The following is a 15,386-nucleotide window of genomic DNA, read 5'->3' on the forward strand; positions in this document are numbered from 1 at the left end:
GCGCAGAAGACGGCAGACACGTGTGGAGCGCAGCACACGTGGTCGTTAGTGTTTTGGTCAGAGAGCGCATCGAATGAATGCATATAAAAACAATCTTGTGTTGAATATGTTACCGGTTATGGACATCAACGATAAAGCTGATGATGATCGGAGAGGAGTCAAGCGAAAGGTGGCTTTGTCCAGGTCAGTTACTGTAGTCTAAAAAGGGTAAAATCACAGTGATTGTGAAGATAACATTACATTTGTGTCGCATTTCTGCTAGTCTTGTTCGCCTGTGTAACGTTAAATTCGTTAAAACGTCTGTTTACAGTTATAAATAAGATCAGCGACGTATAATTCAGTACTATAGTGTATTTAAATTATCATATTGCTTATCACTTCTTCAGCTGTGACGTTTGTGAGAATAAAGAGGCCAAATACAGATGTCCGAGCTGCATGAAACACACCTGCAGGTAACAGACACACACACACACACACACACACACACATACTCAGGTTTATTGTACACTATTAATGACGATCAATTTAATGATGTTGTGAAGTCATTCATCACTGTAGTCAGTGTTAATGCGGTCCTCAGTTTATAATGTATTTATTATTTAAAGGGGAAAAAAAAGAAAAGACACAGAAAGTCAAGATCTTGCATTACCATGAAAATGGTACATCAAAATCATGTTACAAAATGTTTTCGTTCATGCATTATAAAAATGTAAGTTAGGATCGTGCACTTTCACGTCTACGTTCAAAAATGTGAGTGACATTTAAAGGTTTAAAATAATAAAACTATACAGCTGCTTTTCAAGAAATTAGAATTTTGTGGAAAAGTTAATTTCAGTAATTCAACTCAAATTGTGAAACTCGTGTAATAAATAACTTCAATGCACACAGACTGAAGTAGTCGAAGTCTTTGGTTCTTTTAATTGTGTTGATGTCGGCTCACATTTAACAAAAAACCCACCAATTAAACATATAACTACTATACATTTGATATTATTAATTTACTCATAACAAAATAATATTAGTATAATGACAAGCAAATTAAAATTGATGGCATTACTCCGTGTTCATGTTAGCACTGTGATCAAACCTCGGCGTTATAATGAGTTTTGATAAATTAATAACAGTAGGATTTTGTTCAAGTGTGTATTTAGTGTTTTTTTTGGTTTTCTGTGTAGTTTGGCCTGCGTCAAGCAGCACAAGACGCTGTCGGGATGCTGTGGTGTTCGGGACAAGACTGCGTTCGTGCCTCTCACTGAATTCGATGAGATCCACCTGCTGAACGGTGAGTATCTGCTCCGTCTTCACAGACACTGCTGATGGACGTGATCACTGAGGAGCTGTGCTGTAGATTACAGGTTTCTGGAGGACACGGCTCGTCTGTCACAGCAGTCCAACAGAGACAATGTCCTGCTCCGCAGCCATCGATACCCGAAAGAGGTGAGAGCTCTGCACATCTGCTCCTGATGCTGACTTCAAAACCAGGTGCAAACACGCCTCTGTTTCTTCCTCTCTTCTAAGGGCATGTGGATGATCAGAAGAGCCAGAGAAGTCAAAGTCACCCTGAAGCTTCTGCCCAAAGTCTTCAGCAAACACCGGGAGAACAGCACCATCTTCAGAAAAGCGTAAGTCTCGGGGTTTGGGAAGATTCGTCTTTGACAGAGTCCCAATATCTGTACCACACTCCTATAATTTGGATAAAAGCATCTGCCAAATGAATAAATGTAAATGCATATTATTTGAATAATAGCAATTTAATATCTTTTTATTAAAATATACATTAGTATCTATTATATAACGTGTGATTATTAAAAGTTTGGTGTGTGCATCCTCATGCATCTTTTTTTTTTTTTTTAAAGCAAATAATTTTTTTTTTTTAAATAATATAGTTTAAAATGATATTTTAATAGATATTTAATGTCTGTATATTTGTTTGTAATATTATTAACATTGAATATTGTTAACATAACAGCATGACATTACTATTATTTAATATCTAATTATCAAAGTGTGTGTGCATCATCATGTAGTCATTTTATTTTCTTAAGAAATTGCAGTCATTTTAATAATAAAAAATATTTAATTTATTAATATTTTAATCATTTAATATTTAGACATTTTATAGTACTTTACCGAAGTTTGATCAAAAACATCTTATTGTATTAATCATAATAATCATAAGAACGCACACTATTTTCATTGTGACTGTCTTGACGAGAAGCTCAGCAAAAGATAATAACATTCATAAAAAAAAGAAAATTGGGGAATGCAAAATATTAAGTTAAAAAAGATGAAGAAAATACTTTTTAAATGTAATTTATTTCTCTATCTGTCTGGTTATTTATATTTAATATTTTTATTTAATAATAAAAAATGTTTTTCTTCAGAATGCCTCATGCATTGTGCATTTAAGTCAGAAAGCTGTTGTCGCCCCAGCTGTCTGCAGTTCTGCTGTGAGCCACATGGTGGCGCTCTTGCTAAGTGCAGTCAGGACAGTGATGTGGAGGGTTTTCTCTCAGCTGATGATGATTAATGACCCACCCTGACCACTTCTGCTCAATGGGATTCTGTTATTTAATTTGTGTTTTCAGTGTGATGACCGAGAGCTGCCAGAACAGTCTGTCAGACTGCAAGAACCTGGACCGCTCATAATTACTCTCTGTTCTCTTTTAAAAAGCGTAATCAATGTCATTGAAGAGGAGAAGGAGGTTTATTGAACACAGTTCCCTTCATGACATCACCGCATTCCATATATGGAGGCAGAGTGGGTGCTGGTGATTGGCTGGTGGCGTTGCTGGGGTGCTTGTGGTTGGCTGTAGTGAGCGAGGGCATTAGTAGCTGGCTGAATGCTTGTGATTGGTCGAGTGAGTTCCTGGAGCACTGTGATTGGCTGAATGGGTTGCCGGGCTGCTTGTGAGTGGCTGTTGATGAAACCTAAAAAAAAAAAAACATTAATTTGTGGGGAAATTAGAAATGTACTATCAGTATTGTCAATCTTAGCTGTATTTATTTGCATTATATTTAGCAATATTTGGATAATGATGTTTTGAAGTCAACTCTAGCTTTAATTACAGTATTAAATAGAAAAATAATGTTAAATGTTCAGTGAGTAGAAGTGGCATTTGCATTGAAATGAAAATTTACGATGAACTGGTTCTGCAGCATATTTGGTTTAGTTATTTGTTGTTTGCTTGCTTTATTACTCTTCCTGATTGGGTTAAATATAAACAACAAATAATCAGTGATTAATGAATCCTCAACAACCCTTGCACAAATAACCGGTATTATAATCATTTGTAACTTTTTAGCATTTCACCTGTAATTTAGAATAACCAGTGAAGCATAAGTCATGCTGAACAAAAATAAACTAAATAAAACTTCTGTTTCCACATCTTAGGGTCATGTTGTACAAATCATCCAGATATTATGAATCATTGTTGACTTGATATTTCTGATGCATTATAATTATTTAATGTAGTTGTTTTGGGACAAGTGGCAAGCTTTTAGACTTTTTGAACTTGGCTGTCAGCTTCCTGGAGTAAAATACGTTTTTTTTTTAGTAATTTATCAATAAAGACAAAAGGGCGGGGTCTTGGTTCCATTCATTGGTTGCTGATTGGATGGCAGCAAATCTGAATCTGAGTGATTGACGTCTGAAATGCATAGATTAGTCCATTCACTAGAAGGTCAAGTTTTGGTATTCTTGAAGCCATGATATTTCAATAAACTACCGAGGTCAAATTTGTAAAATGAATAAATGTCTATATAGTTACATCAATCGCAATAAGGTAACATGCATATCAAAGAGAAGTAAGGCTTAGTTTCCAATTTTGTCCGTTTTTTTGTGTATGGAGTGCCACAAGAATCTGTCTTAGGCCCTCTGCTATTTTCAATATACTCGGTTTGTCTGTTCCTTCACTTTTTCATCTTCAACCGTGTTTATGTGACACTGTCAGTACTAGCCGAGCTCTAGCTATGATATTAAGTGAAATAAGCTAAAAAAAAAAAAAATCTAATGTTTACAAATATAATATCCTCATTTCCATTCCATACCGTAATCTATATCACATGATATTGCCCTTAACAATTAATCAAAACAAAGATTGGTTGCTTAACTTGTCAGTCACAAGTTCTTTTATTAGTGGCCATGTCTTGACCAAAATAAGCTGCAATGTGGATCAGAACTTATTTGTCTAAAAAGCATCTGTCAAGCCGTATAGCAGATGTTTATGTGCAGTACGATCTAATTACATTAGATACAGATGACATTGAACTGAATCTCATTCATGCTCGACCGACAGAAGCAGGACAGATGCGGGAGAGAAATCATCCTCCGAATGTACCAAGTACACAATATCAGAAGCAGATGTTGAGCACTGCACAAGGTTAGCGACACATTTCGGACGCATTTGGCGCGAACCTGACCGTTAGCAGCACTGCACTTTTCTTGCGCTTGGGTCAAAGTTCACCACTTCAGTTGTGTTTCAGGACGTTTCTTGTTGGCGTGCTGTTTACTGCTGGAATGAGTTCTAGATGAGGTTTTACTGCCACTGCATGAGTCTAAATCACTGTAAACCTATTGTGTGTGCTTCCTCTGGAGGATCGCTGTCAGCTCCTTAACAAGCCACATTGCCGAATTCACGAATTCTTTAGTAAATGATGAACAGAGTTCGTTTTGGCATCTCGTGGAACGCGGATGGAACAGGGTGTCCTGTGCTTGCAGGGTTTACAGTGGGGACACCCAGGATTTTTCCTTTCTGTGCCGTTGTTGGGTAATTTTTTTGATGTTTTGTTGTTGCCATGTACGGTTATAGCATCTGGCTTTTCTCTTTCACACCGATTACCTGGTCATTTAGTTTTCTCTCTGTACTGGCACCATTAGCCACATTAAGGACGCCGTGTCGCAATTTAGACGCTACGCAGACTTCACCGCTTGGGGCCTTTGAACAGATTCGGCTGTTAAAGCCGTTACAATTTTTTGGTACAGTTTTTAAAGATACTGTGATCACCATTTGCCTGTGCAAAACTGACCAGCTCAATACTAAATTGCTTTGGGTGGTTGCCAGTTGCTAGGGTTTTTTGGGATGTGTGTATGCTTACGTATTTCTAGGTCATCATTCAGTGTTTAAAAGCACATTTCTGAAAATTCAACTAACAGCTTACAGCTCGTATGTCAGATACTCTGCTAAAAACATCTGTTTGGTTTGGATTGTCATGTCTATCGCGATGAAATCATGCATTTTCAAGCCGTATCAGTTTAAACTTCTGAAACCTACCTACATTCAAGTGGCATCAAAAAAAATGCTCGATGTCCTTTGGCTTCTGCAACATAGGCAGTTTTAGAAAAGATCTGGACGTGATCGATCAGTTGGGAGCTGTAGCTGAGGGCTAACCAGGTGTTTTAAAAGCACTTTATGATTTTTCCCCGCCCAGGGCCTTCAACAGGTGAATAAGCGGCATGACCTGAACTCATCGCTGAAGAATCCTCATCACCTTCTGTATCCAGCATCATTATGAACAACAAAACCTGTGTGAATAGTTATTAGACAGCTCACCTCTTTTCGTTTTATATTTTGTGTGTGCAAATTTTGGAGCCTCTAAACAAAAATATCGAAGCAATATCTAAAAATGTCTTGAATCAAGATATTTTTACTTGACATTCAAAATGGTATATGATGAGCAGCCTTGTTTTCTGAGAAATTAAACCAAATTAGGGGGTCAGAAATAAATACATATTTCCAGAAGGAAATTGGCAGATATTTTTGTCTTGGTCACAGGGGCGTCCAGTATAGAAGAAACTACATGTATAGTGCACAAATACATAGGAATTAAGTTATAAAAGTGGAATATAACATAATATTATGTATATAAAAATAATAATTATGTAATGAATAAAAAAATGGAATGTTTTTATAAGTGAGTCATTCATAGGCTGATTTGTTAAATGCAGATTCATTCAGTTACAAGTGTTTTCGGTGTCAAAATAGAGCAAAATAGTCATGATTGATAATATAGTCTAAAATGTAAGGCACCTAATATTTACTAGTACTTCACTGAACTGTTTTATGAATACAGTATTCCTTTACAAATGTGCTGCTGCTATTCGGGAAAACAGTTGAAGTGTTTCTATCTTCTTTTTACTCCGTCACAGGGATAGCTGGATGTCTTTGTTTATATTAGGGATTTCCTGGAAAGTTAGTGGTTTTATTACGTCTATAAAACGCCCTCTGGCTTCAAGTATGAAGGAAACCGACATTACACTGTGTATGCTCACAACACCCTATGTTTGGTAAAAATAGGAAGCATAATGCTTCTCTCTAAAGAAGCAGGAGGGTTTTTCGTCTCTCTGTGAATGCATATGAATTCTTGATATCCTCATGGACAGTTTGAGAAAAGATCTGGACGTGATCGATCAGTTGGGAGCTGTAGCTGAGGGCTAACCAGGTGTTGTGGAAGCACTTTATGATTTTTCCTCGCCCAGGGCCTTCAACAGGTGAATAAGTGGGATAATCTGAGCTCATCGCTGAAGAATCCTCATCACCTTCTGTATCCAGCATCATTATGAACAACAAAACCTCTGCAGATGGTGATTCGAAAGCTTACGTTTCGTTTTATATTTTGTGTGAAATACAGTAGATGAAATGGTTCAAAATTAGACCAAAAAAAAACGTAATTTAAACAGAAAACAAGGTTATTTTTCTGATTTTATTATTATTATTTTTTTCTTAATTGAATTATATTCTCGGTACTTTACTCTGGGGTGTTCTGGATGAGTGCAAACTTAAATATTAAAAACTCAAATAGAAAGAAGATAAAAAATGTAACCACTTTTGAGTCCGTTTCTTGGATTATGTAAACAAATGGTCAAAACACATATGGTCAAAACATAAAGTCCATAGAAATTTCTCAATGTCTTATTTCTGTATGAATATCAAGTTATTCCATTAAGATTTTAGTTAGTGATGCTTGACTTGGCAAATATTATCATTCAAGAGCTGAAAAAAAAATAGTTCTGAAAGTGATTCCAATGATTTCCAATGACTGAAAATATTATATTTTTTAACTATTTTTAGAACTATGTTTATCGTTATAGTTCGCATCCTTGGTGTGAATGGGCCTTTAACCACCAAGATTTCTTAGACACGGATTACTTTTTTTTTTTCTTTTTTTTTGGCTCCATTGTTAGATATTTAATGTAGTTTAAATTGTAAAACTTAATTTTAATCCATTTCTCAGCAAACAAGATATGATGTTTTGGTTACTAAAGTATCTTGATTTAAAAGTGCTTGGTCAGTTCTACTAGAAAGCAAGCTAAAAATGTTGAGGAAGAAAATCCCTTTTTCCACTAGAGAGTTTCCATTGGAGGTGTAACAATGCTTCTGCACCTGGTATTTCCTCCACGCCTCCACCTTGAGCTCCATCAGGCCACCAAGCCCAAGCAAACCTATAAATTCCTTTTCCTGGAGGGAGCGTCTTTACACCTGTGTAAGAAACCCTCCTCCACCGCGGCGCACCGACCAAACCTCCACCCGACCTGCTGCCCACCTCAGGCTGGGAACTCAATCCAAACTCTCCTCCCAATAACTTCCACATCTGATCTCACTTCAGAAGAATGCGTTTCGGTGGAGCTGATAAAATGTCCCGGTTGTGTAACAGTGCCATCTGGTTTGGTGTGCATGCTCAAGTCCTGGCGGAGGCTCTTTCTGGGATTGGCACGCGGGGTTGGATGGAAGCAGATGAGCTTGCAGACGATATGTGATTCTTCTCATCTTAGTCATGTCATTCGTGACACATGTAGCAAATAAGTGGGCGCTGAGTGTTTTATTCCAACTTTGGAGCATTTTGACTCATGCAAAGTTAAACGAGAGACATGTCATGTTAAGAGCTCATCAAACAAACAGTCATGGAGTTCAAATCTGCCGGATGAACTGCAATTCAATGCAACAGTCTGGTTCCAGAAGTTATATTCTATGCTTTCCCCCTTTTTATTCGAAATTTCCAATAACTTAATAAAAAAATAAAAGACTTACCATAAGCTCTTAGGCTGTTAATCTATATAAATGTACTTAATTTTTTAAAAACATAAAAAGCACTACTGCACTACTCCAGATACTGCAGAAAAACAAAAACAAATGTGCAAATATATTGTAAAAATATTTTCTATCTATCCATCCGTCTATCTATATTTTGCAATAAATTTGTAATATAGGGTTGCAAATTTTTTTATAAAAGTTATTTATTATTATTTTGACTAATATGTCTGTATATGTATGTATATGTATTTGTGCAATAAACTTAAAATATATTGTATCTGTACTATAACCAACATAGTTTTATATTTTTTCCCATTCATTTTAAGTTACATCATATGCTGTGCTTGATGGATAACAGCTCATTCCCTTATTATATATTTTCATCAAATCAAAATGAGTAATATTGTGATTAATCATAGAGCTGGTTGGTTCAGTTCATGTCTTTAATCTCTTTAATTTACGTTTTTTTACATTTGAACATTGGGAAATTTTAAATGGTGAACTGTGAACACAAGATCATTTGTATTCTATTAGTGTGACAAGTTGCATTGAATATTGATGGATCGTTGCAGTTGCGTTGGTTGGCAACCATTAGACAACCTCCACTTACTGAGTGTTCATACCAACTGTGATTTAATTATCCTGTTTATAGTTTCTATTTGGCATCATTGCTCATTTGAATAAACTCGGTCTCCACTCAACTGAGTGATTTCTTGCTTGACCCTGAATTGGATAAAGTGCAGTGAGTCTTCTGGCACAGAGAATGGGATCCTGGCCAGCTTGTATTTCATCTGTTCATCCTCATATTGAAGCTGACAGAGCCAAGCTTGACTCAATCGAACGCTGATGCATGTTTCATTAAGAGCATAAAACTCTCTGCAGCAGCTGTGGAAGCGGTCAGCGCGGTTTCATGTACTTTGGATCTTGTAAAGAAAGCCTTCATGTTTTGTTGTCTGTGCTACAGAGCCGTGGCTCAGCTCCAGCTGAATTGTCGTCATAACTGTAATGCCCAGCATCGATTCACTACCTCCCAAAGCACACCTTCTCGATAACATTAGCAACACTGGCCCATCGACGCGCCAACATGTTGTTCCAGTAAATAGTGATGTTTGATGCCAGACAGGCCTGTGCTTCTGTCCACCATTTACTGTCGTACATAAAACTTTCCTTACTGGAAAAACACATTTGCTGCTGGCTGTCAAACGAAACTTCTAGGAAAAAAACAACAGCTTTTCTGTTTGAACATCTAGTCATCTATGAGTTCAGTGCATCTCATCGATCTGATGTGTGGTATGAGCTCTGGGAAGCGTAACTCAAGCTTCTGGTTTTGTTCCTGCAGGGAAAGACGATTCTACTGGCACCTGAAGATCCATTTCCCTCAGAGCGACACGGTTTATTCAGAGAGGTATAAAAGCCCTTCTCTAGTGTTTCAAAAGTATTTATTTGGCGCTTTGAGGATTCTGGGATTTGCCTGATGCAGAAAACAAGGACAGAATAATAGTATAATGCAGATATCATTAATTTAATACTAAAATTTTATTTAACCATTAAAACGAAACCCGTAAAATTTAAAATGGAATACATGGAATTTTTAGAATAAATTTAATGGATTTTACATGGCTGTAAAATAAACTTTTATTTGATAATTTTTTATTAATTAGACATGCTTTTTGGTTGTTTAAAAATGTAATTGTTAACATTTTATGAATTCAGTTGATTAGACATGCTTTTTGGTTATAATCAAACCAAATGGAATCCAGAAAATAAAACAGGATTTGGGAGAAAATTTAATTTTAATGGGAAACATTACAATAAATAGGACAAAATTAAATGTATTTAACTGTTAAAAAGTTTAGTTGTTAAAGTTTTATGAATTCAATTGATTATGCATGCTTTTTAATTATTAAAAAGTAGTAAACCATTAAAGTGGAATTAAATTAAAATAGATAACATAGAATTTGTGAAAATTGAATTGGGAAAATATAATATTTTGTATTTATATTTTTTCACAATTTTATTTTACATTTTAATTCATTTTAATTAATCATTTTTCATGATTTTAGTAATCTATTAATTCATAATTCAACCATTAATATGAAATAAGACTGGTATTTGGGAAAAAATAAAACAAATAATGTCACAAGCCAATAGTTCATAAAAAAAATGGAAAATCCTTAAGGATTTACTCTCAAAAACCCTCACAATGACGTTTATATCATTCCAAATCCCAGATGTTTTGGAGAACATTTCCGAGTAACCAAGATCTCTTTAAAAAAAAAAAAAAAACCCTCAAGCTCTTAATCAATGAGTAGTTCATTAGATAAATGGCAAGCAGAATGGAAAAAATGTCAAAATGACAAATGATTTTAAATAAATCGTGTGGCGGGAGTAATGTGAAATCCAGACATGATTAAGTTGTGTACAGAAGGTTTACTATAAGCCATATTACACTGACTCGTGGGTATTTATTGATAATGCATATTGTTTCTGGTCTTTCAGTCATGGGACAGTGATTTTTAACTGAGATGGACCCAAAACTTTGTAAAATGGACCCAAAAGATTTTAATTATATAATATATATTAGAAAAATGTGAAGCTCATATGAAAATGAATCTCAGCATTGAACAACCAACAACCACAAAAAGTGCTTTGAACTATTGAATGAAAACGTGTTGCATGATGTTTCTACAGAATGATGTTTGTCCCCTAAGGGTGGATAAATATTGACAATTTTAATTTAAGGATGCACTCTTTATTTTAACTTTCTGTTTAGTTTGACTTCATAATTTGATTCTCTCTTTCCTCAGGTGTCCTGATAACCAGCAACTCGACCAGATTCTCAACAACTACATTCATCCTTCAGAATCAGATCCAGTCAAAAGGCAAAAGTATGTTTCATCTCGTCAAAACACCCAGGTTTCGTCAACGCCTCATGTTATCTTGAGTTGGTTGCCAGATTTCAAGAGTTTCAATCTCCCCTATACGTTTTCTACCCGGTCTTTTACTTGATTTTCCCAATCTGGTGACCAAGAGCACACTTTACTACAAAAAAAACTAAGTTCTTATATGCTGGATCTCAATTGAGATATTCTGCTCCAGAAAGTGTCTTATAGACATTTTCAGCTAAATCTACAGACAAATCTTCTACATCTAAACTCAAATCTTTTGCCGTCTCATGTTTGGCATCCATTATTTCTGACCAAAGTAATATTACAGCGACCACAGACTGGTTATGTTCAGTGATGTGTTCTTTATGTTTGGAGGCCTGCTTCTTGAAGTGTTGCCATGTCCACTTATTACAAGCATTACTTATTAAAACACAAATTTATCTGCCAAAAATCGGCATCGGTCAATAAAAGTAGTTATCCCAATGCATCCCTATTTTAGCATACATGTGCTCATAAAGCGCTACACTTCATGCAGTTAATAAAGTAGACAGATGCAAGTTATAATATTTTGGTATGTGGCTTATTTCCAAGGTAACATTTTTGGATATAAGTTTACTTTGTGCTTTGTTTTTATTTGCTGTTTTAGATATGGCAAACCTAACCAGTCAAAACACACCTTGTTCACTGTGATGCACATTTAATTACGTCTTTAACAACTAGTTCAGTTTGGTTCCTTACACACTCCAGTAGTTGCCACTACCAGAATTATAGTATATGATATATGCATAAGATGCTTTTTTAAAGATCATTATTTGGTGTAACAGAATATGTTGACATGCTTTAATGTTCAAAAAACACATTATTTTTCAAATACTGTACATTATTGTAGGTCCTCTATGCCCCGCCTCTCTCAAACGCATAATTTTCTACAAAGTCCCGCCTTCCAAAAGCACAGTCTGCTCTGATTGGCCAACTGACCCAGTGCATTGTGATTGGACGAACACCGCAAGCACTCGTCAGAAATGTAACACCAATTTTCCATAATCGCCAGCTTCATCTTTCAAAATAAATGTAAAGACCGTTAACAATGTCCTCAGTTTTACCATCAGTTCAAGCTGAAAGAGGAATCTTTGGATTTGAGACTTTAGTCTTTGAAACTTCACAGATCTTCTTCATGCACCAAGAGCTTGTAACACACCAAAGAGAAAGGAGAACTTGAAATCGCATCACATGACTCGGACTGCAGAAAAATGCTCTTGTGTCGACGATGACGAACAGTGAAGGAACACCAAGCTGACTTCTGATCGTGGCCATGTGACATTTTCCCATTTCTTGATCGTCTGCTTCTCATTTCGGATGTTTAATGTGATCTCGGTGACTTTTTACGGCTGAAATGTGGCGTAAGTGCAACATTGTCAGTCGGTGAGATTGTGTCTGGCCCTTTTTGGTGGTTTATTGGTATCAGACTCACAGGGAAAACTGGGACTTCATTTTTTTAACTTTTCCACGAAATGCAGTAATGACTTGACAATTAACATGATGAAGTGGAGCATTTACTCGCTATTGTTTCTTCATGAGAAGGTTTTAGGGATCAGCGCGTCATTATCTTGGCTTGCAGATTACAAAACGTCTTAAATGTAGAAATGAAGCTGCGGTTTGGAGTTAGAAATAAACTCTTTACAGTGTGATAATAGGCCACAAAATCAACACTAGAATAGAGTTAGGCGTCTCTGCTCTTAAATCCAGGCGTCTTTCAGGGAGGGTTTGATAGTTGTGTAAATGATTGCTGACGTTCAACAGCTAAAGTCTTTTCCTCCGGAGACCAGTGCTGATTCATATTTTTCCATAACAGAAACTCATTAAGCATGTACAGACGTGTCGATTAAAGAGGTGGAGTATTATCTTTGAAGGAATAGTTCACCTGGAAATTAACATTTGCTGTAAGCTTACTCCTACTTGGGTCATCAAAGATTAGGATGAGTTTGTTTCTTCATCAGATTTGGAGAAATGTAGCATTGTATCCATGTCTCACCAATGGATGTGAATGGGTGCCGTCAGAACGAGAGTCCAAACAGCTGATAAAAACATCACAATAATCCACAGTCCATCAGTTAACATCTGGAGAAGAAAAAAGCTGAAACAAATCCAGCACTAAAACATTTTAAACTAAAGTATGAGTCCATAATAAGGCTTCCTCCAATGAAAAAGTGTTGTTTGGCTGGATTTTGATGTGAGAGACAACAGGAGATGCACTTTTATTGTTATTATAGATTATGGATTCAGATTTTAGTTAAAAACGTCTTCATGGTGGAGTTGTTTCTTACAAACATGCAGCTTTAAAGAAAAGCTGAATTTCTGAGAAGAACAAAATAAAAATTTCATAGGTATTTTCATAGGTATAATTTAAATGGAAAACATGGAATTTCTGGGAAATGTCATTTTTGTTAAACCTTTAATACAGCTTTGTTAAATCGTATAAATTTCATGATTTTAAGTTGTTAAACAAGCTTTTTGATTACGAAAACTGAATTTTAACAGAAAAGCAGACTCTAAGAGAAATTAAAACCCTAGAAAATGTAACTTTTGTTAAACCTAAAATAAATTGGTGTTTAACTAAAGAATTTCATGTTAAGTATCAATTAGTTAAAATTGCTTTTTGAGTACCAAAATTAATTCAAGTTTTTTTGGTCCAGAAAAAATAAAGCAGAAAAAAAAATTAATTTTGAGAAGAATTTAACGGGTGTTATAGGGCCATACAACTTATTATTTTTAATATTTAATTCATATGCAGACACAATGTGTATTTGTCACCATTTTACACATCTTTTCACTTCAGAAGACATTAACTGTAGTGCTGTGGATTATTGTGCTGTTTTTATCAGCTATTTGGACGCTCATTCTAACGGCACCCATTCACATCCATTGGAGAACAATGGCATTTCTCCAGATCTGATTGAGAAACAATCTTTTCTATATATTGGATGACCGGCGGATGAGGACACAGTTAGCAAACGAACAAATCTCTGCCGATCCCACAACCCTCTTAATTGTAGCTAATTGTGTTTAACAAACCAAATCCACTGCGCTCGTCCTAAACGCTCTCAGATGTTCTTGTCTCCTGACAGACAGCAGGGGGTTCGTAAGAATCGGAATCACGTCCAAGTCTTTCTCCCTCATCTCCGTTTGTTACGCAACATCGAGAGCGGCGACTGGGTTGTTTATATTTCAGGAATCATCTGTCAGAACATGTTCCACGCTTCCATCTAAATGCCTTTTTTATCAAGATAACCATTGGCTTCAGGAACACAATGGAAACGCATGTTTGGACACATGCACTTACTCTGACCGGTTCCCTTGTGTTAGAGTTACTCTAAAATCACATGAATGGACTTCTGTCATGAGCGTGGAGGTCATTGTAACATGGAGTTACATGTGCATTCCTGTATCCAGACAGATTGAGTCATGTTATGTAAGTAAAGCGTGTTACGATTGCTGTTTAAAGGCGTTTTTCATGTGTGTCACCATAAGCTTATCGACACACACCCTCCTGTCGAGTGAGGACACAGACATGAATGTACAGTGTTTCTTCATCTGGAGAAGGCTGATTTCATGTGTGTTGTGTTTTCAGGCTAAAGATCTACGTCCACAGTCCTCCAGAGGACATCAGAGTCTTTCTGAAGTCAGAGCAAACACAGCCCAACTCTCTCAGGTAATAACATACACTAGGAAATAAACACACAACAAACACGACAGCAGTGAGAAAGCAGCGGTTCAGAAAGCATCTGATCTAGAGATGTGGATGTCTGCAGCAGCTCTGCTGTCAGTCTACTGTAATTACATCATGTGATGTTTATGCAGATAGCGCTTTATACACTAGATGCTTTCAAGCATGCAACTGCACAGTGTCGCTTTCCGTTAGATTTTCTGTTCCTGCTCCATATGAATTGCTCAATATTTTAACAATTTACAAAATCTGAATAATAGCCTAAAGACTCTTGTCACTCAAATTTTAGATTCATTAATATTCTTTTTCATGTACGTTTTCACTTTATAATGTTTTATTTATTAACGGTTATAATAATAAAATAAGTTTAATAAGTTTTTTTATTATATATTATAATTATTCAATGATTTGTTTGATTTTTTTTTTTGTTAGTTTGGTTCTCTCTCTATTTATATATTAAATAGATGTATGTATGTATTTATTTATTAATTCATTTTATTTTAATTATGCATTTTTTATTTATTCATGTCTTTTTTGTTTACTTATTGATTTTGTTAGATGATAATAATTTATTATTTGTTAGGCTGGTTCCCAAATTGATGTGTTAGTTTCATTAATTTATTAATTGTATTCGTATATTAATGTTTATTCATGTATTATATTTATTTACTTTTGTTTATTAACCAATTTATCAGTTTAGTTAATAGTAATTTATTATTTATTTTTCAACAAATTCATATATTT

General features: G+C 35.5%; 1 protein-coding gene across 1 annotated transcript in view; it reads left to right on the plus strand.

The window, feature by feature from the left end:
• Nucleotides 1-15,386, plus strand: part of znhit6 (zinc finger HIT-type containing 6) — a 24,251-nt gene continuing 8,865 nt past the window's right edge. Inside the window, exons 1-8 of the mRNA XM_059526954.1 lie at nucleotides 1-183; nucleotides 387-452; nucleotides 1,176-1,282; nucleotides 1,349-1,437; nucleotides 1,519-1,622; nucleotides 9,370-9,435; nucleotides 10,838-10,918; nucleotides 14,547-14,627. Of these exons, the coding sequence (XP_059382937.1) occupies nucleotides 74-183; nucleotides 387-452; nucleotides 1,176-1,282; nucleotides 1,349-1,437; nucleotides 1,519-1,622; nucleotides 9,370-9,435; nucleotides 10,838-10,918; nucleotides 14,547-14,627 (704 nt within the window). The 5' untranslated portion in view covers nucleotides 1-73. The remainder of the gene's footprint in view (nucleotides 184-386; nucleotides 453-1,175; nucleotides 1,283-1,348; nucleotides 1,438-1,518; nucleotides 1,623-9,369; nucleotides 9,436-10,837; nucleotides 10,919-14,546; nucleotides 14,628-15,386) is intronic.

The sequence above is a fragment of the Carassius carassius genome, chromosome 37 (assembly GCF_963082965.1).
Source record: "Carassius carassius chromosome 37, fCarCar2.1, whole genome shotgun sequence".
In the NCBI taxonomy this organism is placed as follows: Eukaryota; Metazoa; Chordata; class Actinopteri; order Cypriniformes; family Cyprinidae; genus Carassius; species Carassius carassius.